Consider the following 25,355-nt stretch of genomic DNA (forward strand, 5'->3'; position numbering starts at 1 on the left):
GAGCAGGGGAGAGCAAAAGGAGGAGAGTAGGTGGAGGAGCAGAGGAGGAGGAGGGTATGGAGGAGGAGGCGGGGCATACTTTCCCCTCCTCCTCAAGAGCTGCACTCTATTTCGCATTACAGAGATTTGTAAATGTCTGTCATTTTTCAGGAGAAAATTTGAAATCATTTTCATCTGCCTACCTACACAACCTATTGACTGTAAGTTGCAACTGCCATTCACAACTGGGGAGGTTACAGGAAGACACTGATATCTGCACATCATCTGCATATAAAGAGTAAGATACTGATGATGGCATAACCTTTGCTAGACTGTTATCTTAACAGCAAAGAGGCGGACGCTCAAACTCCTCCTTGAGGGACACCATTTGCTCGAGAGAAATTATCTGACAGTGTAGAGCATAATCGGACATGAAACATTCTTTTGCTGAAAAAGCTCTGTATACACTGAAGCTTGCAGCTTTGCGCACCACAGTAGTACAAGTCACGAGGGATTCTGTACATCCAAGTGGTATCATTCGCTTTTTGTAAATGAAAAAACACTGAAACACAATGCTGTCGGCGTACAGATGCCTCACGCATAGAAGTTTATAAGCAAACCAAATGATCTGTGGTCGTCCGTCCCTCGCGAAAGTCACCCTGGCAGGGATGGGCAAAATACATGCAAATATGTATCGAAATAGAAATACAAAATACTTCATCAGAAATGTATTTAATTACAAATCTAATTACATTTCCAAAAAAGCATTTAAGTACAAGATATAAATACAACCAAATGTATTTGATCCCCACTAAATACTTTTCCAAATACATTCCTCAAAATTTGCATCAGCGACTTCAGGGCACCTGCAATGGGTTTCTGGGTATCTCCTTTTAATTCTGCATCACACACTCGAGAGTTAGTGTGCGAGGCTCCAGTAACGTAATAGAAATATAATCACAAAAAGATGTAATCAGCTTGGACGAAATAGGTGAAAAACGTACAGAGCTTCAAGCAGCTTTTTTTGTCGATTACATTTTGGTATAGACCACAGGTGGCCAGGCTGACCCGGCCTAAGAGCTGCAAACCAAACCACAAAACTTCCGAGAGTCGCGGGGGGGGGGGGGGCCCAGGCAAACTTTTATCCAGCGCAATAATCGAAACTCTAATCTCAATCTACGCGAGTCGAAAGCAGTTCAACTCTACGTAAAATAGGAGTAGCACAAGACTACCAAACCGCAACCTGCCTTTCGATTTAAAACGCAGTCCATTTCTCGTTCTGGAGAAAAGGGGGGGGAGCCGCGAGCCGCACTTTAACACGCGAAGAGCCGCATGCGGCTCCCGAGCCGCAGTTTTGCGGCTCCCGAGCCGCAGTTTGGCCACCCCTGGTATAGACCAACAAAGAACCGAGACGACCAAGACGTGCAGCACTAGCTAGAGAACATTTTATTGTTGCAACTCGCACCAGTTACGAAAATCTGGATGACCCGCGCATTTAGAATGTTCCAGGCAAAAATATAGATGGAAATCAGGCTGGAAAGCATCACAAGCTGTCACAGGCACTTATTTAGCCAGTCTGCCTGTGAACGTCGATTTTGTCATTATTCTTGCCCTGGACTAGCACTGTAATCACAAAGTCACTAAACACTTGTGCTTGATTGAAAGACACCGCATTCGGTGCAGAACATAGTTTTCTTCCTGCTCTGGACAGTGACAATAAATTTAAGGAATGTATTTTCGCCCACAAAATTGTATTTAATTACAATTGTATTTGAAATATCCACCTTTTAGTATTTAAATACACACGTCAAATACATTACCCAATTTGTAATTAAATACAAATGCAAAATACACAAAGTATTTGAAATACGTATTTCAAATACTTGTATCTGAAATACTGCCCATCCCTGCACCCCAGTTTACACAAAAAACATTTTCGGTGTCCAAAAATAGACAAGGCGACGACTGACAAGTCTCTAGTTTGTCTTCCCCAAGCAACTCGTGTGTGCGATGGAACGATAGCTCGTAGGAATGGAAGGGTTTTTCCCAGCTTTCAAAAAAAGGAATTATGTGGGCATGCTTCCAGCAACGAGGAAAGGCAGCAGCTTGCCAAAGATGATTAAAAAAAGCTAGCAGACTGTTCATAGATTCAGGGGACAGATTCCTCAACATTTCATACTGGAGTCTGTCTGGCCCTAGTGCAGACTGCTTCTTTGCACCAAGAGCGACCTTGAGTTTGCACATCGTGAACGGCCTGTTGTAAAAATACGAACCACACCCCGACATGAAGATGGGCTGTTTCTCAGCAGTCAAATGGAACTTGTTGAACTTTTCACTAAAATTAGAGGAGCTAATAATAAGCTGGAAATTTTCTCCAAGACCATTTGCATGATCCTTGAGCGATACAGAGGGGGAAGAGAACAGAGGGGTTTGGAAAGATTGGTAATCTCCCAAGACTTTCCGCAACCGGTCCCACACTTCTTTTGCTGAAACGAAACTATTTAGAGAAGATACATATTATACATGTACACACCCATCTACAAGGAGCAGGGGCCGAACTGGTATATTGCCTCGCCCGGAAGGCCCGGAGGGGTCCAAACATACCCGGGCTCAGCTCAGCCACCAAGAACCCCTTTTTCCCGAACACGGGTTAAGCCATACACGCCAGGCGTAGATGCTACGGGGTTCGTAGTGACGCCACTCACCAAGCACCTAACACCTTAGGTGTAGGTGCCCCCTGTGGGGACGAGGCTGAACTGCCATTTCAGAATTTGTTCAGCCATAGGGTTAAGGGAGAGCAGAGCCAAAAAAAAAATCAAAAGAACACAAAAACAGACTTGCCTGTTGCTGCGTTGTGTTTAGGCCCAGGCAACTGATGAAGGGTGTAGGATCAATGTACCTGTAGAGGGAAGAAGGTTCGATAATTTGTGAGAAGATAAAAACAAATTATTGTACTGTTTCACCCTTGATGGGGTTCAATGCCTCTCTGAGGAAATCCACATGAAGAACAAGAAGGCTGAAAGTTTATTTTGAAGGAGTAGGTACTCCGACGCTTTTTGAGTTACTCAAACTAAGTGCACTTTCGGAATACTCGGGCTTCCTCTTACTGGCAAGCTTCTCTATATTAAAAATGGCTATTAAGAAAACGGCAAACGAAAATGATGCCAAAAGCAATATTCAAACTACCACGCGCTTTCCAGTGGCATGACGTCACCTGTTGGAAAACTTGCAGGTCGAGGAGGCAGTCTCAAAGCAGAATACTGTAAACAACCTCATTTTTGTGGGCTCAATATTTTGCAAGCGTTGGGGAGTGTGGGTTTCGGGAATATTACGCGGGCAAGAAATTTTATGATTTTGAGCGATGCGTTATGCAGCATCTGTTACCACGTGGTGATATATTCGCAAGATTTCTTCTTTGCAACATTTTTCTCAAGTCGCAGAATTCACAAAACTTAGGTCCTCACGAAAATTGAGTCATTTACAGTATGTTGCAAATGTGTCTCCTGCTGCTAGGCAAGTACTGGAGTAAGCTCACACAACATTAATTTCACATTATACCAAATTTGTTTTAACCCATTAAGACCAAGTTCTACTGTCCAAATATATAGTGGATATGTGACCACTTATTCAGTGCTTCTAGTGTAGACTTGCAGTTAAAATAAATTATAAAGATAATAATAACTTTGCAAAAAAAAGAAAATTATTTTTTCCCATCATTTGAGTTACTATGGTCAATACCGGGATAAAAACCCCCTAGACGCCCTGCCTCGAGCATGCATTCGTTGTCTTCCGTCGAGCTATGGCTGACAGTGTGACAAAGTGTCATCAAAGGCAGAAAGCTTGCTCTTGAGGCGGAGCCTATAATGGCTTCTTAACCCATCACCGACTGTAGATCAGATGTGTCTATCAGCGTATTGAACCGATTTTGAGGCAAAACCATCAACCATTAAAATTTTACCTTTTTACGAAGGTCCTTGTTCACGTTTGCTGGTATTTATAACATTACATCTCTCGCAGTGTAGTTTGGGAAGAGAAATATATTTAAAAAAGTGAAAAGAAAAACCCTATTATGACTTTGCAAAGAAAGGAATGGCGTGAGGGATGAGGAAATGTGGAAAAATAAGACAACATGAATGAGGGAAGAAGAGGAAGAGCAAACAAAACCTATACCGGTTAAAAGTGAAACATCTAATTAAGAATAACTGTATCTTCCAGTCTACAAGTCTCATTGTTATACAAGTCGCAGCCTCCTATAAGCAGCCGTTTTCACCGAAATGTCTGTGTATAGGCCACACCTTTGTATAATTGACCCTTACATATTTGTATGATAGGCGTGACAGAAATGCACTGATAAGCCTGCATACTGTAAAATACTGAGGAAGCGCCCATACCCGTACAAGCGCCCACTATTAACATTTTTGAAATTCGAAAATTTGGGCAAAACCCTAATAAGCGCCCATAGTTGGCTTATTTCGATAAAATGGGGGTGGGCATTTCTTCAGTATTTTACGCTATCTGTCTTGTGATCGTAATATGCATATTGTTGTTGTTTGCGGGTTTTATGGCGCAACAGCTCCGACGGCCATACTGCGCCAAACTAGGTAAGTTAAGAAACATTGGTAAAAGTGCTCTGACTAGACTAGAACTTGACTATAGTTTGTGTAAGATACCTGTAGTTTTGAGAAAAGCTAAAAGACGTTCAAATGATACGAGAGGCTGTTCCCCTAGAACCAAGACAGGGTGAATTGGGATGTTGTCCTTGAAAAACTCAGGGAAATAGGTCTTGTATTGTTGTAGAAGGCCACGGCAGAGAAACAGAAAGTGCAGAACAGATAAAGTTTCTCCACAGTGCTCGCATATTGGCGGTTCCTCACCTATAAGCAGATATTGATGGGTCAGGAACGAGTGGCCGATTCTCAACCGGCACAGGAGGACTTCATGAAAACGATTTTTATTATATGAGGTTTCCCATACACCAAGTTCTGGTTTGATGGCATGAAGCTTATTATTATTGGCTAACTTCCATTCAGATTGCCATAGCTGTGACAGTGAAAATTTTACGGACGTTTTAAGGTCTTGGTAAGGTATGCGAACATTCAATGGTAAAAGGTTCTGTGAAGAGGCAGCTAGTCTGTCTGCAGCCTCGTTGCCTGCAATACCCACATGGCTCGGGACCCAGCAAAACTTGATGTCCCTCCCACCAGCGAGTCCCTGTTGAGCTCTGGCCCGTACGAGCAGAGTCAACCTGTTTGTAGTTGGTGCAGCAGAACATACTGCACTAAGAACACTTTGAGAGTCCACAAATATAATGGCTTTCATCACCTTGTCCCTGATTATGTAGTCAAGTGCTGTTAGAACACCATATAGTTCAGCAGTAAAAATGCTGGTGACATTGTGAAGTCGAGTAACATGGGTAAACGAATTCGAATAAACAGCGGAGCCGACATACATTGAGGTCTTGGCACCGTCAGTGTAAATTTGGCAGTAATGTCTATATTTTTCTTGTAGAGCTAAGAATTCTTGTTGTAGAATGAGTGGAGAAACATTATGCTCATTAAATTTTGTAAAATACCAATTGCAAGCTATAGGTTTGATATTCCATGGGGCAGTATGATATGCACTTTCTAGGAAATGAACACCCTCGCGTGGCAGGTTAAGAAAGAGACGGAGGCTCTCAAAATGAAGGCTCAGGGGTCGAACAACAGTTGGTTTATGCTCGAAAGTACGATAAAACTTAGAGTCTCGAATACTACTGTGGGCTGGATGGCTGGGTTCTGATAACACCTTGTAGGCATAAACTAGACTTAGATACTGCCGCCTTTTTTCGAGTGACATTTCATTGGAGTCAGCATACAAGCTTAAAACAGGAGATGTTCTAAAAGCACCAGTTGCAAGACGCAAACCAAGGTGATGCACAGGGTCAAGCATTCTTAAGGTAGACGGTCAAGCAGACGTGAGCACAACAGACCCATAATTAAGGCGCGACCATACTAGAAGGAAATACAAATGAAGTAGACACCCCCTATCAGAACCCCAAGACTTGAGTGAGAGGACTTTAAGAATGTTCAATGCCTGCACACATTTCTGCTTTAGCCATTTGAGGTGGGGAACAAAGCTAAGCTTACTGTCAAATATCACCCCCAGAAACCTATGCTCAGTTCTAACTTCAATGGAATCTCCATTTAATATGAGAGTGGGCTCCAACCTTAGCCCCCGCCGCAAAGAAAAGGGGACACAAATAGTTTTTTCTGGAGTGAACGTAAAACCATTCTCGTTAGCCCATTTAGTCATTTTATTTATGGCTAGTTGTAGCTGCCTTTCACAACTAGACATATTACATGATGCTACAGAGATTTGAATGTCATCAACGTATAATGAATATGATACTGAGGAAGGTATGACACGACAGAGAGAGTTAATTTTTATTGCGAAAAGGGTGACACTAAGTACTCTGCCCTGAGGAACACCATTCTCCTGGACAAAGCAATTGGATACTGTTGCGCCTAACCGTACACGAAAGAAACGTCCACTAAGATAGTTTTTTATACAATGAAGCATTCTGCCACGTACTCCATACATGAACAAGTCACGCAGGATGCCATATCTCCAAGTGGTATCGTAAGCCTCTTCTAAATCAAAAAAGACAGATACGCAATGCTGCCTATTCACAAACACCTCACGTACAACAGTCTCCAGCCGGACTAGATGGTCTATGGTGGAACGTCCTGATCGGCACCCACATTGATTTACATCCAAAACATTGTGTTGCTCCAGGAAATAAACAAGACGCTTATTAATCATCCTTTCAAACGTTTTCCCTAAGCAACTAGTCAGTGCAATCGGCCTGTAACTTGTAGGAAGTGAAGGATCTTTTCCAGGCTTCAGCAGCGGAATTACTTCTGCCTGCTTCCAATCGGCGGGAAGTGTGCATCGTTCCATAGTTTATTGAAATATGTCAGGAGGGCTATGAGTGACTCCTCCGATAAATGCCGAATCATCTCATAATGTATCCGATCAGGACCGGGCGATGAACGCTTCCGGATTTCGAGAGCCATTTGAAGCTCAACCATTGTAAATGGCTGATTATATGGCGCAGACGCTCCTCCTGCCAAGCTGTCTTTCATTCTTTCTGCATCTGCTTAAAACTTCAGAAACGCTGGAGAGTAGTGAGAGGAGTTTGAAACGGCTGCAAATTGTGCGCCCAACACGTTTGCCTGGTCATGTAGCAAGCTTACAGAGGGAAATAGAGGGACTGTAAAGCAGCGGTATTTGCCTTCGACCTTGTGCAGTCAGTCCCACACTTCCTTTGCTGGGACGTAGCAGCTGATAGAGGACAGATAGCCTCTCCAGGACTTATCTTGGCCTGCTTCCTGGTCCAACGAGCTTGGGCCCTATTTCGCTGAAATTCTAGTAAATTCATGAATGTCGGATATCTGCGAAATATACCCCATGCCTTGTCCTGTTTTTTCTTAGTATTAGAACAATCTTCATTCCACCACGGTTTACACTTTTTGGGGATGTTAGAGGAGGTTTGAGGGATGGAGCGAAAAGCGGCATTAGTGATCCGTTCTGCAATGTATGTGGTGGCTTCATCATGCGTTAAGGACAAGAACATGCAAGGCTTAAGCTCTGCATTTAGGTTGAATAGACCCCAGTCTGCCTTGTCAAGTTTCCAACGAGGGGTAAGTTTCATTAGGCTTGAAACAGAAACCGGACTCTCCAGAATAACTGGAAAGTGGTCACTTCCAAAAGGATTATCTAATACTTTCCATGTAAATAAAGAAAACAATGAAGGTGATGAGATAGCAAGATCGACAGATGTAAATGAATTGTGAGCTGCACTGAAAAAGGTTGGCTCTCTCTTATTCACAAGGCAGAGCCCAGATGTTAATAAAAACCGCTCAAGGACCCCACCACGTGAGTCTTGACGGGCACTACCCCACAAGAGGTGGTGAGCGTTAAAATCTCCTAAAAGTAAAAAAGGATGAGGAAGCTGTGCGACAAGTCTTTGGAGATCATGAAGATGCAGCGGAGTGTTTGGTGGAATATAAATGGAGACAACAGTGATGAGGCGGTCCAAAAGAAGGCGCACAGCCACTGCTTCAAGAGGTGTGGAAAGAGGAACCTGCGAGCATGCGACTCCACTTTGAACAGCCACAGCTACTCCACCTGATGCATTTGATGCAGGGCGATCCTTTCTAAACAACTGATGGCGACGTAACACTGAATTATGGTGATCATTAAGATGCGTCTCTTGTAAAGAGAGAGCAATAGGACGTAATTCGTCCATAAAAATATTCATGTCATCAATATTTCGTAAAAGACCGCGGCAGTTCCACTGCATAAAAGTAAATTTAACCATTATTCGAAAACAAAGTTAAAAAAAAACTTAGTAAATCAGTAAAAATAGTAAAGACCAAGTAAAAATAAAACCTCGACTATGCCGCGCAGGGCAAAAGGAATGTACAATGTCACTTTGGAGGGGTTACTGGTTTTTTTCCCTTATGCTTGGATTTAGCTACCTGCCAGTCCATGTCGTCTTGATCAGACGCAGGCGCAGACACCTCACTGCAATCATCCATTGCCTCCGCCTCTTGGGACGGGGCTTTGGGTGGGGCTTTGGGTACGCTTGGGGCACGGGGTTGCAGGCCTCGGCCACGACCTGACCCAGCAGAAGAGGCAGCAGGTGTGTTGGGCAGGGCACTGCCCGAATCCACCCGTTCCTGCCCCTTTGTCACTGTAGGAGCGACACAAGAGTTATGCCGCTCCTTGGAAGACGACGCTCTCTCCGACGAGTGCGGGCGAGAGCGTCAATTCAGTTCCTTGGAAGGGGACCGCGGAGTGCGAACGGGCACGACAGCTGCAGCTGCCGGCCTATCCTGGGAAGGGGGAGCGGCCTGTGCACACTCTCCACCAGAATGTTGAGGCTGCTGCCCTGAAGATGCAGGGCAGCTAGCGCTCTGGCTGGAGTGGCCGGAAGACCAACCTGCTGAGAGTGCATGCCCAGGGAGCTGAATCTTCAGCTTGGGCGTGGGGGACTGCAGTGGCTTCCCACTGTCTAGAAAAGACGTCTGGGTTGCCACTGCCACTTTCAGTGGTGCAGGCCCCCGCTGCACCACCTCCGCGAAGCCGCCTTTTTGCAAGAACGCAAAGTGACGGCGTGCCTCCGGATACGAGAGGTTTTCCTTTACTTTCAAGGTAAGAATGTCTTTTTCATCTTTCCATGTCTTACAAGAGCGGGAATATGCGGGATGGGGATTGCTGCAGTTGACACAGTTGGGGTCGTTAGAGCATATATCTGTTTGATGGTCAGCCTGACCGCACTTTGCACAAGTGGCTTTGCCTCGGCAGTTCTGGGATCCATGACCAAATCTCTGACAGTTAAAACATCTGCGAGTATTCAGCACATAGGGCCGCACTCTACAGTGAAGGTACCCAGCCTTCACGGCCTCTGGCAATGTAGTAGATTCAAACGTAAGAACGATGTGCTTCGTTTTCCGCTCTTGGCCATCGCGGCGCAAGGAGATACGCCTTGCAGCTACAACGCCATGGTCGGACAGTCCCTCAACTATTTCACTGTCTGAAGAGTCAAGGAGGTCATCCTCAGAAATAACCCCCTGGATGGTATTTAGGGTGCGGTGAGGCGTAACTGTGATTTTCTGGTCAGATATGACATTTAAAGCAAGAAGTGCAGCACTCTGCTGGCTTGATTCGATTTCAACAAGCAGGTCGCCAGAAGGCATTTTCTTGGCCTTGAATTTCTTTCCAACGGTAGACTCAAGTACCTTAGCGACAAGAAAGGGAGAAAACTTTGATAGTAGTTTTTCAGTTTCAGAATGCAGGACCAAAAACTTTGGGAACCTAGCAGGGGTATATGGCGTGTTGACTGTGGTTGGAACTTCGGTGCGGACCCTTTTCAGGGGCCGATCGGGAAAGGTTTTAGAACGAGAACCCATAACATGGGAAGGAAAGTTCAGTGCCCGGGTGCACCGCCCACCATGGAGCCCAACAAGGGGGTAGGTAATGTGCCATAGCAAGATGGGCTTGGCTGACACAATTACGCTACCAGTGCTGCCCGGGCACTATACCCTAGTGTGGTTGCAGGAACAGGACCTGTTTCCACTCAGGGTTGGCCCTTGCCGCCTAAGGAGATGAAAAAGGGAGGAAGAGAGTGGAGAAGAAAAGAGAAAGAGGTGGGAGAAAAAGTGAAAGCAGGAAGAAGAGGGTAGAAGAGGCGACTGACTGAATCATCCTGGTCGGGCCAAGCCAGGACACCCGTCAACAAGAAGCAGGGGTCGAAGCAGTGTATTGCCTCGCCCGGGGGGCCCCGAAGGGTCCAAACATACCCCGGGCTCAGCTCAACCACCAGGGTCCCCTTTTCCTCGGACACGGGTACGCCACGCACAGCCAGACAAGGGGGGGCGAACCCACATGGCTCGGGGTTCGTAGTGACGCCACTCACCAAGCACCTACCAAGGCAGGTGCCCCCTGCGTGCGGGTATGGTGGCCCACGTGGCTGGGGTCCGTGGTGACGCTACTCACCAAGCACCTAGCACATAAGGTGCAGGCGCCCCCTGCGGGGCTCGGGGTCCGTGGAGACGCCACTCTCCAAACACCTGCTTTCACAGGTGCCCCCTGCAGGGTCGTAATATGCATAAGGGGGGCCAGTTTCAATATTTTCGTCGACGAATCAAATGAGAAATAAAACCCCGCAGCCTTCTCGCTTAGTTAAGGGTCCCACTGATAGAAAGCAATGCATATAAGTCGCACCGTTGTGTAAAACAAATCTACGGAAATTTTTCAGAAAGAAATGTGACATACGTAAAAGAAAACGGTACATCAAATATTCAACATGTCTAGATCATCATATCCCTTAAAACAAGTTCTGATTGCTGCTTGAGGAAGTTTTTTTGTGTCTGTGTTTCCCGAATACAGCATGCTGCCCATTCCTTTTTTTTCTCCTTTCTTGTATGAATCGTCTTTTGACTGCCCTTTGCATCCTTTCTCCTCGTCAACTCAGCCATTCAAGGTGTTTGAGGCAGGTAGTTTGCAAGTACGGTCTAACTGTGAGTGCTGGCTGACATCAATACTGTACGTAATTTAAAGAAAAGGATGTACGGAATAAAAAGGTCAAATTCACAAAACAAAATTAAGACTATATTTGCTCTTTTTTTTTTTTTTGTATTTTTAACCAGAATGTTGAACCAAAACTCTTTTTGGTTCGGTTCAGGTTACGGTTCAAATATTTTGGTTTGGTTCAAGTTTAGCTCCGGAGCAGAAAAAATAATGGTTCAAACCGGTTCTAAGCTGGTTCATACGGGTTTATAATGGTTCAAGGAAAAAGTGAAAAATTTAACCAAATATTTGCGCACCTTTACTGCCATGAAGTGGATTACTACAGTATAAAGTATGCGCTTGTTTATTGCTTTTGGAATCCGTCTATCTATTGAAATGATATGCAAAAATTCGAGACATGGCATGTGATTGGATACCAACCTTTTATTCACTAAACACAACATTAAATATATCTACTGCAAGAGTGGACGAGTGTCTTTCCGAAACTGTTACATGCACAGGTAAGATTCATTTTGCTGATGTGCACGCTTTCTCTTTGCTGCCTGAAATAACCGGATAGAAAGGACATCATCTGGTATGCCCGGCTCAGTCGCACTCGCTGGCATGATAGGATGTACTTTAACCCCGAGAGGGACCTCTCCATGCTGACTCGAATGGCCGTTAGGTAGTGCAAGAGCAATGACAGCAAGTGAATATAATTCGTGGGATGACAGCAATTGTTGCATCATGGACCCGATGGACAATCATTTTATTACGCAATTCAGGACGAGCATTTTTAGACTGAGCTTCCGAAGCAGGGACAGCACGGTCTGCAACCTCATTTTTTTTTTCACAACTTTTCAGGCCTTGTGTACAATGTCGCTAGAAGCTGTAAATTTGAAAGAGTTATGTACAGCGAGCTGCAGCGTGTGTGCAACACACCTCATTCCTTGAAGAGGTCCCTTATCTGAAAAAGCAAAAGCCCCTCCCAATGCTTCAAGGTAGGAGGCTCCATCTGAGGCGCCACTGTACACACGCGCGTCTCCGTCTGCCAACTCGGACAGGTCAGATCTCGCCGCGACAGGGCCAGCAGATTCTTTTGCTAAGAAAGCAACTGTTTTCAGCATATTGGCTCTGTTGTCTGTTGCGATACTGTTGGCCTGCTCTGGGGAGACGTAGTACCTTGAAGTTACCTAAAGAACTTTGTTTTTCAAACGTTCCACGGTGTGTCACTCGAACATCTCTTTAATTGCCAGCGTTTAAAGGTGATTTTTTTCATTTTCGACATATTGGACATTCACGCCGGGTACTGCGCGTCCCAGGCTCGTGGCACTGTTCATTATCAGTGACACCAACCATGCCCTAAGGGATTTGAAGACCTTTCTTCTGGCAATTTCTGCGTTTTCTTCAGCACGGGATCGATAATTTTACGGAACCGAGTGTCACCCATCAAGCGAAACGGCTGGTCGTTTATGGTGATGAGCTCGACATACCATAAAATCCCGTAAGGACGCCTACCCAAAATGAAGAGATAAATGGTGAAAAACATGGGGTGGGCTATCTTAGGGGATGCCACAGCAAAACTTTATAAAAAATTAACGATAAGCGCCGGGGCACCCGCTACATCCCACGTAATGCAAGAACTGATATCGCGGACACGGCAAATTCGCATTTCACGATGCGATAAACATGCGAGAATTCACTACGAACTCCTGTGTCACGGGAAAGGATACCGCAAGTGGCTGACGCAGCAGATTCACGTTTCACGGTGTGAAGGATTCGCGGAAACCCGCCGACAACTCGCATCTCACGGGAACGGATGCCGCAGATCGCAAATGCAGCAGATTCAAGTTTCATGGTGCAATGGCGCAAGATCCGCTACGATCTTGCCTGTCCTGGAAACCGATATCGCGCGAGCAGATCGCGGACAAAAACACGCGAATACGCTACAAACTCGCATGTCACAGAAACAAATACCGCAGATCACGGACGCAACAGAATCGCATTTCACGATGCAATATACACGTGGTAACCACTTGCGCGTTCGATATCACGTACGCAGATCGCGGACAAAAAAATGGGAATACGCTACGAACTCGGGAACGAATACCAGAAATTGCGAACGCAGCAGATTTACATCTCACATTGCAATATACATGCAGAAACAACTAGCGTGTTACGCGAGCCGATATCGCGCGCAGATCGCAGACAAAAACACGGGAACCCGGTATGAACTCGCTTCTCGGACACAGCGGTACCGCCGATCGTGCCGTTGATGCACATTCCCGTCGGACATTGTTGACGCCCAACGGGAGTTGGGGTGGGCGATGTTTCGGAATTTTTATGTTACAGATATTTAGCCAGAAAAATGGGATGGGCGATCTCTCAAGTCAGGGCGCCCTTACGGGATTTTACGGTATATGCGTCTATAACTTTGTTTCCAGTAATGTCCGACGTTACACCGGAGCCCCGTTGTACAACAGATGGCAATGTTGGCTGCTTGAACGGTGTTCTTGGCGACTGACTGTCAGCATGGCTGCTACTGGTGAATGGCTCAGGAGTGCTGCTGCCCGACGGCTTCTGTACCAGAAGCGCATCATACGCTGCTTTGTGGCAACGCTTTTTTGTGGCCCTTGATGTTGGCAGCATGCTGTCTGAAGAGCCGCAGTCCACATTTGTCGATTTGGCATACAACTAGTTTTTGTCAGTTTGACACTGACAAAAACTAGTTGTATGCCAAATCGACAAATGTGGATTCCAAATGTTTCCGCATTCGGTTCTTCTTTTATTTTATTTATTTAAAAATACTGCCAGCCGTGAGGCCAAAGCAGGAGTAACCAGAGAGCAGGGATGGGCAAAATACATGCAAATATGTATCGAAATACAAATACAAAATACTTCGTCAATAATGTATTTACTTACAAATCTAATTACATTTCCAAAAAAAGCATTTAAGTACAAGATACAATTACAACCAAATGTATTTGGTCTCCTCCAAATACTTTTCCAAATACATTCCTCAAAATTTGCGTCAGCGACTTCAGGGCACCTGCAACGGGTTTCCGGGTATCTCATTTTAATTTTACATCGCACACTCGGGAGTTAGTGTGCGAGGCTCTAGTAACGTAATAGAAATATAATCACAAAAATTGTAATCAGCTTGGACGTAATAGGTGAAAAAAGTACAGAGCTTCAAGCAGCTTTTTTTGTCGATTACATTTTGGTATAGACCAACAAGCAACCGAGACGACCAAGACGCGCAGCACTAGCTACAGAATTTTTTTTTGTTGCAACTCGCACCAGTTACGAAAATCTGGACGACTTGCGCATTTAGAATGTTCCAGGCAAAAATATGAATGGAAATCAGGCTGGAAAGCATCACAAGTTGTCACAGGCACTTATTTAGCCAGCCTGCCTGTGAACGTCGATTTCGTCACTATTCTTGCCCTGGACTAGCACCGCAATCACAAAGTCACTAAACGCTTGTGCTTGATTGATTGAGAGACACTGCATTCGGTGCAGAACCTGCTCTGGACAGTGCCTTTAATATAAAGCCGGAGGAGAAAAAAAAAGCCCTATGGCCGAATAAAGGATGGAGACTATACCTTACAACCACATGCATAAAAACAAGAATTGCAACTTTGACAATCACATTTTCCAAATACATTAGTATTTGGAAAATGTGATAGAGGCAAGTGCCGCGGTGAGCGACACGCGAACTGCCGCAGGACTGGTGTATGAACAAGGAGGATAACCTCCTTGTGTATGAAGAGATGAAGAGTTTTGGTGGTTTGCTGTTGCCGTTGGCATTGAGATGAAGAAAGAGCAGCTTTGGACACGTTTTAGGGTGAGAAAAATGAATCGTGACAATAAGTTTGAGGAATGTATTTTCGCCCACAAAATTGTATTTAATTACAATTGTATTTGAAATACCCGCATTTTAGTATTTAAATACACACGTCAAATACATTATCCAATTTGTAATCAAATACAAATGCAAAATACACAAAGTATTTGAAATACATATTCCAAATACTTGTATTTGAAATACTGCCCATCCCTGCCAGAGAGTATAATAGCACCCTCAAACACTTACAATCACACAGATTGGCATAGCATCACACATAGAATAACAAAGAATCTATAAAATCAGAGACATTCACACTATTTACAGTTTGTTTGCAGGCAGTTCCAGTGATCAATGGATTTAACAAAGAAAGAGTTCTTAAAATGGTCTTTGCAAAAGTGATAAGGGGTAACATACTTGGTGTGTTGGGTTCTATCGCACAATGAAGGTTTTCGTAGCTTACATATTTGTGAATATTCATAACATGTTGACCATGTAGCAAGTTAAAGAACAATTTCATCCAGCTCAACATTATTCTAGTGATAATAGGGAGGAGGTTTGCAGTGAATTTCAGTTGGGAGACGGACTCTGTAGACATGTAGCGATGAAAAATGAAACAAACTGCTCTCCTTTAAATGCTTGAACTTTATAGATTTCTTCTTTTTTTTTTTTCATGAATGGCTTTTAGACTGGGTTTGCATATTTGAGTGTTGGTAAGATTAGTGCTTTATATGTAGTTAATTTTAGCTCTGGAGTAGCGAATGCTAATAGCCATCTGAGTGTCCATATTTTATTTCCTAATGCTTCATTGCAAACATTTTCTAAATGTGAATTAAAGTTTAGGTTTGATTTTAAAAGGACACCCACATATTTAAAATCCTGGACACTTTTTAAATGCATACCCCCTATACTGTATTTGAATTGTGCTGGTATTGCTTTCCACATTACATTCATGTAAACATTTCTGTTTTTGTTGATTCCCATTTGCCAATCGTTGCACCAGCTAGTCAATTTATGTAAACGCTCATTTAATTTCTTCTGATCATCAGATGTTTATATTTTTAATGCGAAAGCATTAACTTTCACATGGAGTGAGCAGACGTCATCAGTTTGAAGCGCAAAAACGGCACCTTAAATCCTTTCTCCAAGTGAAGCCTGATCCCAGCTATGAAACCATGCGAAAAGCCTAGACAACAGCACCTAGTTTCGTTGATCCCAAAAGAGCAGAGTAAAGCTGATGAATTTTTGGCTTCGATCCCAATGGCTGGCGCCAGTTGGTGAGGCTCCTATTGGCCGCTGCACGTCAGTTTCAACAACTGCTCACCTCATGGCACTGCGTGTTCGTCAGCGCGCCCAGGAGAGCACACACGCTGACCGGCGACGAAAAGTAGGCAGCAGATGAAATAAGGGAGCGGACGAGCGGCTTCCCTTGCTTTCGCATTCACAACTCATAAGAAGTGCTTAGGTGTACCTCCAGCCTCTTTAATTTATAATTGTATAATCAGCAAAATGTTTTGTTTTGACTTATATTACAAATCCCCAACTCAAGTCCGAGATGTACAAAATGAACAGTACTGGCTTTAGGACAGATCCTTGAGGTACTCCTGGCATTACTGATAGGTCGTCTGATGTTACATTATTTAATTGGACAAACTGTTTTCTGCCAATAAGATAAGCTTCAAGCCATGTTAAAATATGAATCATTGTTAAGTGTATACTTGAGTTTACGAAGCAGCTTTGGATGTGACATGGAGTCAAAGGCCTTAGCAAAAATCCAAGAAAACAAGATCTACTTTCCCACTACTGCCAATACATAAACTGAAATCATGAGTCACCTCTATCGATTGCGTAACAGTACAGCACCCTCGTCTAAATATTGGTGACTTCCTATGAGGTCATTATTCTGAATGCATGTTATGTGTTTGGCAAGGACGTGTACAGGAATTTCACAACTGGTACTTGTAAGTGAAATTGGACAATCATTTTGCATATTTTTTACTTCTCCTGACTTTGGCATGGGAATTATTTTTCCCGATTTCCAGTCTCGTGGAAGCCTTGCACAACACAGTGATTTTTCATATACGGCTACCAAGTAAAAAAGTACCGTTCAGCGTATATTTGTTTAAAAATATGTCTGGCACTCCATCAGGTCCGGGTGATTTTTTGACATTTAAGTTTAAAAGCAGATCAAATATACCTCTTTGATCAAAGCGTACATTGTCAATACCAGGAAGAGCTGACTTACAAAGTTCATAGCGGGTAATAATTCCGTTACCATGCGTAAAAGACCGACTGGAAATAATTCTTAAACAAAGTACACATTTTTCTTACATCTGTGACAATTTCTTCTTCAATATTCAGGCTGGAGATACCCTTTTTTTGGCAACAAGAATAAAATTTTGAAGTGCTACGTTAACATAGTTTTTTTGGGTTTTTCTGGCATCTAGTACGTCATTTTTAAACTGTTGGGACAGCACCTTTATTTCAGCATGCTGCTTGAGAGACCTTTCGTAACTGAGTCACTCTCTTCGTCGTTTTATGCAGTGTTTCAATTGCGTAATATTTCTAACAATTCATGGGTTTTGACATTTTCTTTTTCTAAATGGAACAAAGCTCTTTATTGCAGCCTGTGTAAGCATTTTAAAAGCAGCCCATGATTGCTGCTGTTGTAGCCTCTGAGAAAGCAAATTTCTCGCAGTCTATGTAATGTAAATCCAAAATGTCAAGAACGCTCTCATTATCAGCCCTAATAAAATCTCTGAATGTCGTCTTAACTCCCTCCATATTGAGATGGAGCCATCGGAGCCTGTACAAAAAGGTCGAAGGCATCCATTTTATTGGAGCTCATTTCAGCGAACGCCGGTTTAGAGACCCCCGTTTTATAAAGAAACCCAGTTTAGAGAAAATGCCCATAAGCCTCCTTTTAGTAAATTCGGCCGCTGCGAAGCAGGTACACGGGTGGACCAGGCAAGTTAACATTTTTGTAATGAGCTGCCGCAGAGTGGCGAACAGGGGGCCGGGTAGGTTAACACATGTTCCATTTTTAAGCAGTGTCCCCTTTTCGATAAATGACGTTTCTCTAGACTGAGGCTCCGCTTTCTTTATATTGAGCTTCGATAAAAAGTGCCCATTCCCTAAAACGTGCTCCGATGAAATGGCGTCGATGAACCTTAGTAAACTCGAATTTGATGCAGCGTTGTTTCCGCGACGGCTCCGTGCGTCATCCCGTCGGCGCGTGGCAGCGGCTTTTTGCCGGGTGCGTGGGCGATATGACTTCGAGTGGATCAGGCCGATTTTGTGACAGTCAGTAACAGTGGTTATTGGCCTTTGTCTTGGTAAAATATGCTTACAAAAATATTTCCATAAGTGGAAACACTTTGCTCTGCAGCGTTAACTAAGCCTCTCAAAACTTTGGACGCAAAACGCATGGAATAGTAGCACAAATGCATGCCCGCGATCCGTTTGGCAAAACGGTTCGGAACGGTTCTTTTGTTTTGCTCCAGTTCGGGCTCAGCTCCAAAATGGCGCAAACACTTCGGCTCGGGTTCTGTGTTGGTTCGGGCAAAATAAGCAGTTCAGTTCCGGTTCCGGTTAAATTCCGGTTAGGGTTTGACACCCTGTTTTTCACGCAGATGATGCCGAGTTGGACACGCTCATTTCCTTTTTCTTAGTGACTGGGAGCAGTAAACTTTTTTTTGTGTTTGGTGCATATACAGACAGCCACAATCTAAGGTAGAATTAAGAGCCAACGTTAACCCATTTGTGCTTGGTGGAACCGGTGACCGAAACAATATTTCTCGTGCACGATTGAACTGGAACCAAACCGGAACAAAATGCAGAAATACTGAGCCCGAACCCAAATAATAACCGTACTGAGACCCTAACTAGATGTTCCCCTGGTGCTTTACTTCCTGCCCGTCACTGTTTCACCAAAGACAAAACTGACCACCAATCAGGAGGGTTTGCACTTTGCTCATGTTGGTTCTTACCTCCTTTTGCTGAATTGCAGCAGAGCGAATGTGAGCTGCAGGTGACCAATCACCGAAGCAGGAGAGTTGGAGGCCGCGTTGCCGCCTTCTTCGGGCGGCGCCACATCTCCTGCAACGCGAGAAAGTGCCTTGAAACACGCCGCAGCAACAAAACTCGCATCTCCTAACAGGGCATCTTGCAGGGTGGATAACCTGGATTTAGGATACTCGGTAACTCTATGTTGCAGTTGTACCGTTAGCCTAGACACATCGCTTCTGCCATTCCAAGGTCTGAGAATCGAGAGGTCACTTATAACAAAGCGGTCCAAGTTATATAAATGTGTTCCATGGTGTTCTTGCAGCCCAAATTAAACTACCTCATTACGGGTGGATAAACAGAATATTGTGCATTGTGCTGGAGGAGAAAGTCGATTCCCAGTGGAACCACCTCTCCAGCATTCAATCCAGATCCCCCTTCGACTTTTAAAGCTTTTCCTTGAAACAGCAGATAGCCCCCGCAACTAAGACGGTGTCATCAGTTGCTTCTTAAACTGACCGTTGGGTGCGTGGTGCTTCTCCTTTTCTTGAGGGTCATGAAGGGGGTCCCACATGTATAAGGCTTGCCGGAATACCGGGTTGTGGTACCACACCTTGAAAGAAAAAAAGGAAAAAAGATTGACAGCTATATTTAAACACATGAATCAAACCATCACAATGAAGAATTCCAATGTATGAGAAATTCTGGGTTTCCATCATGTTTTTTCTTTTATTGGCACATCAATTAATTGTGCGACGTCACGGCATCAAGTCTGGTGACAAGCGACGTCACATCACATGACAGTATCACAAGATGTGGCATTGCACGATATGGTTATGTGACGTAATGACATAAAATTGGAGTGTCACGTGGCATCATGTTACAGCCCAACTTGACTCCCAGTGTCAATAGATCCAATAATGTTGTTGACACCTTGATGTCATGAGGCACCACAATTTTGTAACGTGAGTGACGTGACTCACATTACCCGACATATGTTAGAATGCAATTCTGCATTAAAAAGTATCAGCGCTTGCAACCCCAGCTACTGTAAACCAACTCATGCATACGAAGAGACCAGTGCGTCTCTAGTGACGCCGCACATGTACGATGGGTTGTGGACAAGAAGCGTGACATCCCCCATCAACAAACTACTGGGATGTGATACTGTTGGCCTATTCGTCTTTGCGTTGAAATCGTTGATTCTGCAACGTCCCATCAATGTCTGACCATTTGAGTGGCCATAGCGAAATAGGAGAGCCTCATTACACCACTAAACTTCACAAGAATGGTATGACATATGGTGGTTTCCACTGCAGGGATGCCACAGAATGGATGCTAGAGCCCGATTCACAACATGTGATTCCAATCACAAATTTCAGTTGCGATATCGCTCATGGTGCAAAAAAGCATAAATGAAACCTGCGGTGCTTGACATTGCAAATAAAAATCGCAAGTAGAATAGACCTGTGCGCATAACAAGTCGGTGATTGCCACCCAACAGACACCCTTCAATTTTACGAGTCTTTGGAGGCCTACAGTTACTTCGTATCGCATTAACTGTGTGGAGAACATACTGACCATCACCATGATCGTGTAAATGCGAAGATGCTGAGAAAATAGTCCGGGTGGTTTGGATGTTTTGATGGAGTTACCACGTTCAAGTTGCAAGAATACAACTAAAACTTGCGAAAACAAGTCTCAGTGAATTCACTCACACCAAAGTGCTTTCCGCACAAGCGATCATGGCCCAACGACATCCAGTTTTAATGTAAAATACATTCCTGGTCTACCTCCTTTCCCTCCACAAATGAGTAACGAAAAATTTTTGTTATGCTTGACCTTCAGCCTAAATTTACAGAAAAATGTTTCCACTAAATTTTGCAGGAAAGTTTACCAAGAATGGAATATATGTACCATCGGGGAAAAATAAAATATGAATAGAGGAGCGCGTGGCTCTCGGTACAGGCTGCGCCACCTGGAAGTGAGACTAGGGGCAAGGGCATGTCGCCTCTTCCGATGTGTATACATCCCTCCCTCGGTGCTTCCCAAGCTTCGGTATTGCACCTCTTGGTGCGCTGAAAGCTATTACCACCATCGTTGCTCGCTCGATGCGTGCGGCGCGAGAAAGCTTGCCGCTAGTAGCAGCTTGCACACGCACTGACCGAGTGTGCCCACAAGCCAAAAGAAGGAAATGCTGCAGGAGCGCTCGGCCAGCACGGGTGCAAGCTGCTACTATAGTTAGTTACAGGATAAGAAAAGTATTCAAGGGAAAGGAGGTCTGGGGAGAAGGAAGCAAGCTTCCGATAAAGTTCCACACCAATGTCTCTTATTAAAGATTTTGCGTTTAAACGTTGACCCTCAAGTTTGTAACTGGATTCGTAACTTCTTGTAAAACTGACAACAATTTGTTCATGCTAATAAGCACTCTCCGCGTGATCCCCGGTTGCTTCTAGAGTGCCCCAAAGCACTGTTCTCGGTCCTTTACTTTTTCTTAATTTATATAAACGACCTGCCCGCTAATATCCCATCTAACATATGCTTATTCGCAGACGATTGCGTTGTTTATCGTCCTATAAATAAAAGCACTGACATTCACGCCCTGCAGTCTGATCTTCACCATATTGAGGCCTGGTGTGCTAAATGGCTAATGTCTTTGAATGCTAACAAAAAAATTCCTTGTTTCTTTTTATCGCAGGTAATTTTACCCATCTCCTATCTATGTCATTTGTGGTTCACTCATATGCCCAGTACGTTCATATAAATGCCTAGGCATTACCTTTTCAAGCGATTTAACTTGGCCATCTTACATGACGAACATAGGTAATGACGAAAATCGCGTCCTTGGCTTTCTACTTCGCAACCTACACTTAGCTCCTCCATTGGTAAAACTACTATCTTTCCTCTCATTAGTCCGACCCAAACCAGAATACGCATCTGCTGTTTGGGACCCACATCAATCTAATCTTACTAAAACACTCGAATCCGTGCCAAATCGCGCAGAAAGATTCATCTACTCAGACTACTCTTATCATACCAGTGTCACTGCACTTAAATCTCAAGCTAATCTTCTTAACCTCGAATCATAGCGCAAAATTTTCAGGCTCGGCCTTTTGCACAAGTTTAATCACTCATCACTTGGCAGCTCTGTTATCGCACCCGCTCACCGCGTTTCATGTTGCATCAGTCATCAGGAAGCTGTCTGTCCCCCCTATGCTCGCTGCACCCTGCATCTTTTTTTATTTTTCTGCCAGACAGCAAAGGACTGGAACGATTTGCCCACCGACGCCGTGCTCAACTCCAACACCGCCCGTTTAAAGGCATTCATTGAAGAAATTTTGTTTTGATGTTTTGTACTACCCTCATGTAATACCCCTTATTTGGGGCATTTTAGGTTCAATAAATATATAAATCTTTTGCCCACACTCCAGACCGGAAGTGCATCCTAAGCACCCCCGTCACGGAACGACGTAACAGAGATGAGTTGGCGCATATATGTACAGTCGGGGACAAATCCCCAGGACGTGCGAGCTGTGGCTGAAACGCATTGCTCTGCCATCTGCCGGTGGATTGCCTGGTTTTGAGATCACACAAAAGCGCATGCGCGTCCTACTCTGCCTGCAAGCATGTGTATTTTCACGCTCTTCTGCAGCACAGCGCCTAACTCGGAATTGGACGCATGGTACCGCCTCAGAGATAGCGCTGGCGGCTGATGAGCATCTGCTACACATTCCGAAACTGGAGATACCGCCTGCAGCGTTGCGCCGTATTTCGCCGTGTCAGCGCACCTTGCTTTATAACCAGTTCAGCTTATCGCTCACTTGAGCTGCCGTGACTTCTTGCTTTATAGGTGCCATGTCAGTAAGCGCTATCTCCGAGGCGGTACCACGCGCCCGATTCCGAGTTAGGCGCCGCACTACAGAAGAGCGGGAAAGCGCACATGTTGGCAGGCACAGTAGGACACGCATGCGCTTTTCTGTGATCTCGAAACCAGCCGACTTGCAGGCAGATGGCAGAGCAATGCGTTTCAGTCGCAGCTCGCACGTCCTGGGGACTTTTGTCGCCGACTGTACCTTAGGGAGTTCTCAGAAGCACTCTAATGCAAAAAACATTGCAAAATGGACATCACTGAGAGGGTGGTGCCCGAGCAGCACAATTTCGACAGCTTGATCTCGTTTGCAGCGAGGAACAAAGGAAAGAGTACCTGCAGAAAACTGTTCAGGTAGCACGTCGCTCCCAAGTTCTTCAAGCCGACAAAGCTGCCCTGCAATGGCAATGGTGGCATGTGTTGCACGGTGAAAACACGCTTGCAACAACACAATCGCTCTCTGACGCCCCTCAATCACCTCCGTCCTCCTCTCAGAGTTGGGATCCTCGATGTCGTGCCAGGCGCTGTCCTTCACGTCCTGGATCCATGCTCTTTCTCCAAGCCCCGAAAGGCAGCGAGGATTTCCCGAACAGTTCCGCCTTGAAAGAGAAGGTGCCGAACTTGAATCGACGCAACAACTTGACATCTATGACATCTAGCTTTTGTACTTGCCTAACCTTGCATCACGTAGAGCAAGGGTTTCCAAACTTTTCGACCCCAAGGAACACATACCCGAAGTCTACAGACCTTGTAAACAGTAATGTGCATACTAGGGAGTGCTTGGCTCATAGTTATCCATCAGTGAGCTCTTGGACTAGAAAAACACTTGCTAAGGGGCAGGGATGGTCGAGGAAACTTGGGAATTTGGGGAACTCATGAGGGCACTCTGGGGAACCCCCCGGGTTCCTAGGAACATAGCTTGAGAACTTATGACATAGAGAACTTGTTTATGTTTCTACCATAATCCTTCTTTGCGTGATAAGCTGCTAACACCTCCTTTCTACACATCATTGTGTCTCGATCACCGATGCAAGGTCAGCATACCACCATGTAAAACTATGACATTTTCACAGTTCATTCATACCTCGAATCACACTTTCACGAAACCCCCTACTGCATTACCAGTGTCAGCATTTTATAATTTTATTAACAGGTAATTATTTGCATTCCTAGAACTTTATTTTTTCTATACATTGTAATCTAGTACCTCTGCAATGCCCTCAGGCCCCAAAGGAGTTTGAAATAAACAAATGAATAAACAGACAAGCACGGATATGAAGACCACTTTGACGCCTGCCAGACGTCGTTATCGCAACGGTCGGTAGACTATCATATTCTTCTATCTGCGAGACAAAAAAAAAACGTGACGAGTGGACGGACATTAGATGTCACCCGACAGCTGTCAGACGGGCAGCCTGAATAACAACATCACGTCACTGCCGCCTTACGAGATCGGGGCTTTGGAACTTGGAAGGAATACCACAGAAGCACGCTCGCGGCAGCGCAAAACAACGCAGCAGTGTAGGAGCCGACAAAATTTTCACTCTTGACGTAGATCCCCAGACCTAGCGATCATTACGAACGATTACTCCACGGACAACTAACGACTTTGGCATTCAAATAATTGCGGGAGGTGCGTTATTAAAGGCATGAACAGAAGCGTCTCAGAAGGTTGATGACGGCGCAAGGTATGGGAAAAGGTATCTAGTCAGTCAGTCTTGTCAGCGAAGCGCCGGAATCGGTCAGTACACTTGCAGAGAAGTTGCCGGTCGTGTTATGTTAGAAAGCACGAGACGCGCTCGTGCTAAAGTTGAAGCACCATCAGACTCACCGACAAGTGTTCGCTTTGCAGGTAGCGCACTTGATTCTGTAAGCGGCCTCGACATGTTCCCGCGTAATGTTCAAGGGATCCACACTTTCCACCCATTGCCATGCAGCTTTTTCAAGCTGCTGTTTGGACGGCATTTCGACTTCTGGTGGTTACACTGCCGCGTTTGCATCGATAGGACGCGTTTGTTTAAACGTTGCAGTGCACAGCAATGTCGAGGTCATTGTTAGCAGCAGTTGGAAACCAGTGTAGTGTCAGAAGGTGGTTTCTCCGCTCCGTGGTAGCAGGACATTCAGCGCGAGACGGCTGAGGCGGTTGAATTTTCGAGAACCAGCCGAATCACGGGAAGTGTCCAAGATGTGTTCAGCAATCGTGCGACGTGAGCTTGCGTGATCGGAGGGCTCGACGACTGACTTTTTAAACCAGCAGTGGTACGCTTGAAAAAACGACTCGCGGCAGCCACGGCGGAACCAGCGGAACGGCGGTAATCATCCCGGTTTATTATGGTGATGATGATGATGATAGTGACCCAACGAACAGGAACTTAAACCGTAACCGAAACCGAAAACCGTTTAGGAACAACATTTTTTCAGTAACAGTAACCGGAACGAAACCGTTATTTGAGATTTATTAAAACCGTAACCGTAAACTATTTACCGGTAACCGATATTAACCGAAAAAAAAAATATTAGTTTTTCTCAAGAATGACCTCGAGGAGGGATCTTGAAATGTCGTTGCCATTTGACAGAGTTACCGTCAGCGAGTGGTGCACC

At 44.8% G+C, this 25,355-nt stretch overlaps 1 protein-coding gene across 2 annotated transcripts in view; it reads right to left on the reverse strand.

Annotated features, from left to right (window-relative positions):
• The window catches only part of LOC8036804 (ubiquitin carboxyl-terminal hydrolase 48), a 175,417-nt gene extending 150,318 nt beyond the window's left edge, over positions 1–25,099 (reverse strand). The window contains exons 1-6 of one of the 2 annotated variants that reach the window (XM_040216159.3): positions 24,586–25,099; positions 23,233–23,353; positions 23,091–23,150; positions 19,406–19,499; positions 18,871–18,979; positions 2,821–2,878 (exon numbers count right to left, since the gene is read on the reverse strand). In XM_040216159.3, the coding sequence (XP_040072093.1) occupies positions 2,821–2,878; positions 18,871–18,979; positions 19,406–19,499; positions 23,091–23,150; positions 23,233–23,353; positions 24,586–24,719 (576 nt within the window). In that variant the 5' untranslated portion in view covers positions 24,720–25,099. The remainder of the gene's footprint in view (positions 1–2,820; positions 2,879–18,870; positions 18,980–19,405; positions 19,500–23,090; positions 23,151–23,232; positions 23,354–24,585) is intronic. The other variant, XM_040216160.3, reaches the window with a different exon arrangement.
• Between the last annotated feature and the right edge of the window lie 256 nt (positions 25,100–25,355).

Source organism: Ixodes scapularis, unplaced genomic scaffold, assembly GCF_016920785.2.
Source record: "Ixodes scapularis isolate PalLabHiFi unplaced genomic scaffold, ASM1692078v2 PGA_scaffold1__304_contigs__length_218370807, whole genome shotgun sequence".
Classification (NCBI taxonomy): domain Eukaryota; kingdom Metazoa; phylum Arthropoda; class Arachnida; order Ixodida; family Ixodidae; genus Ixodes; species Ixodes scapularis.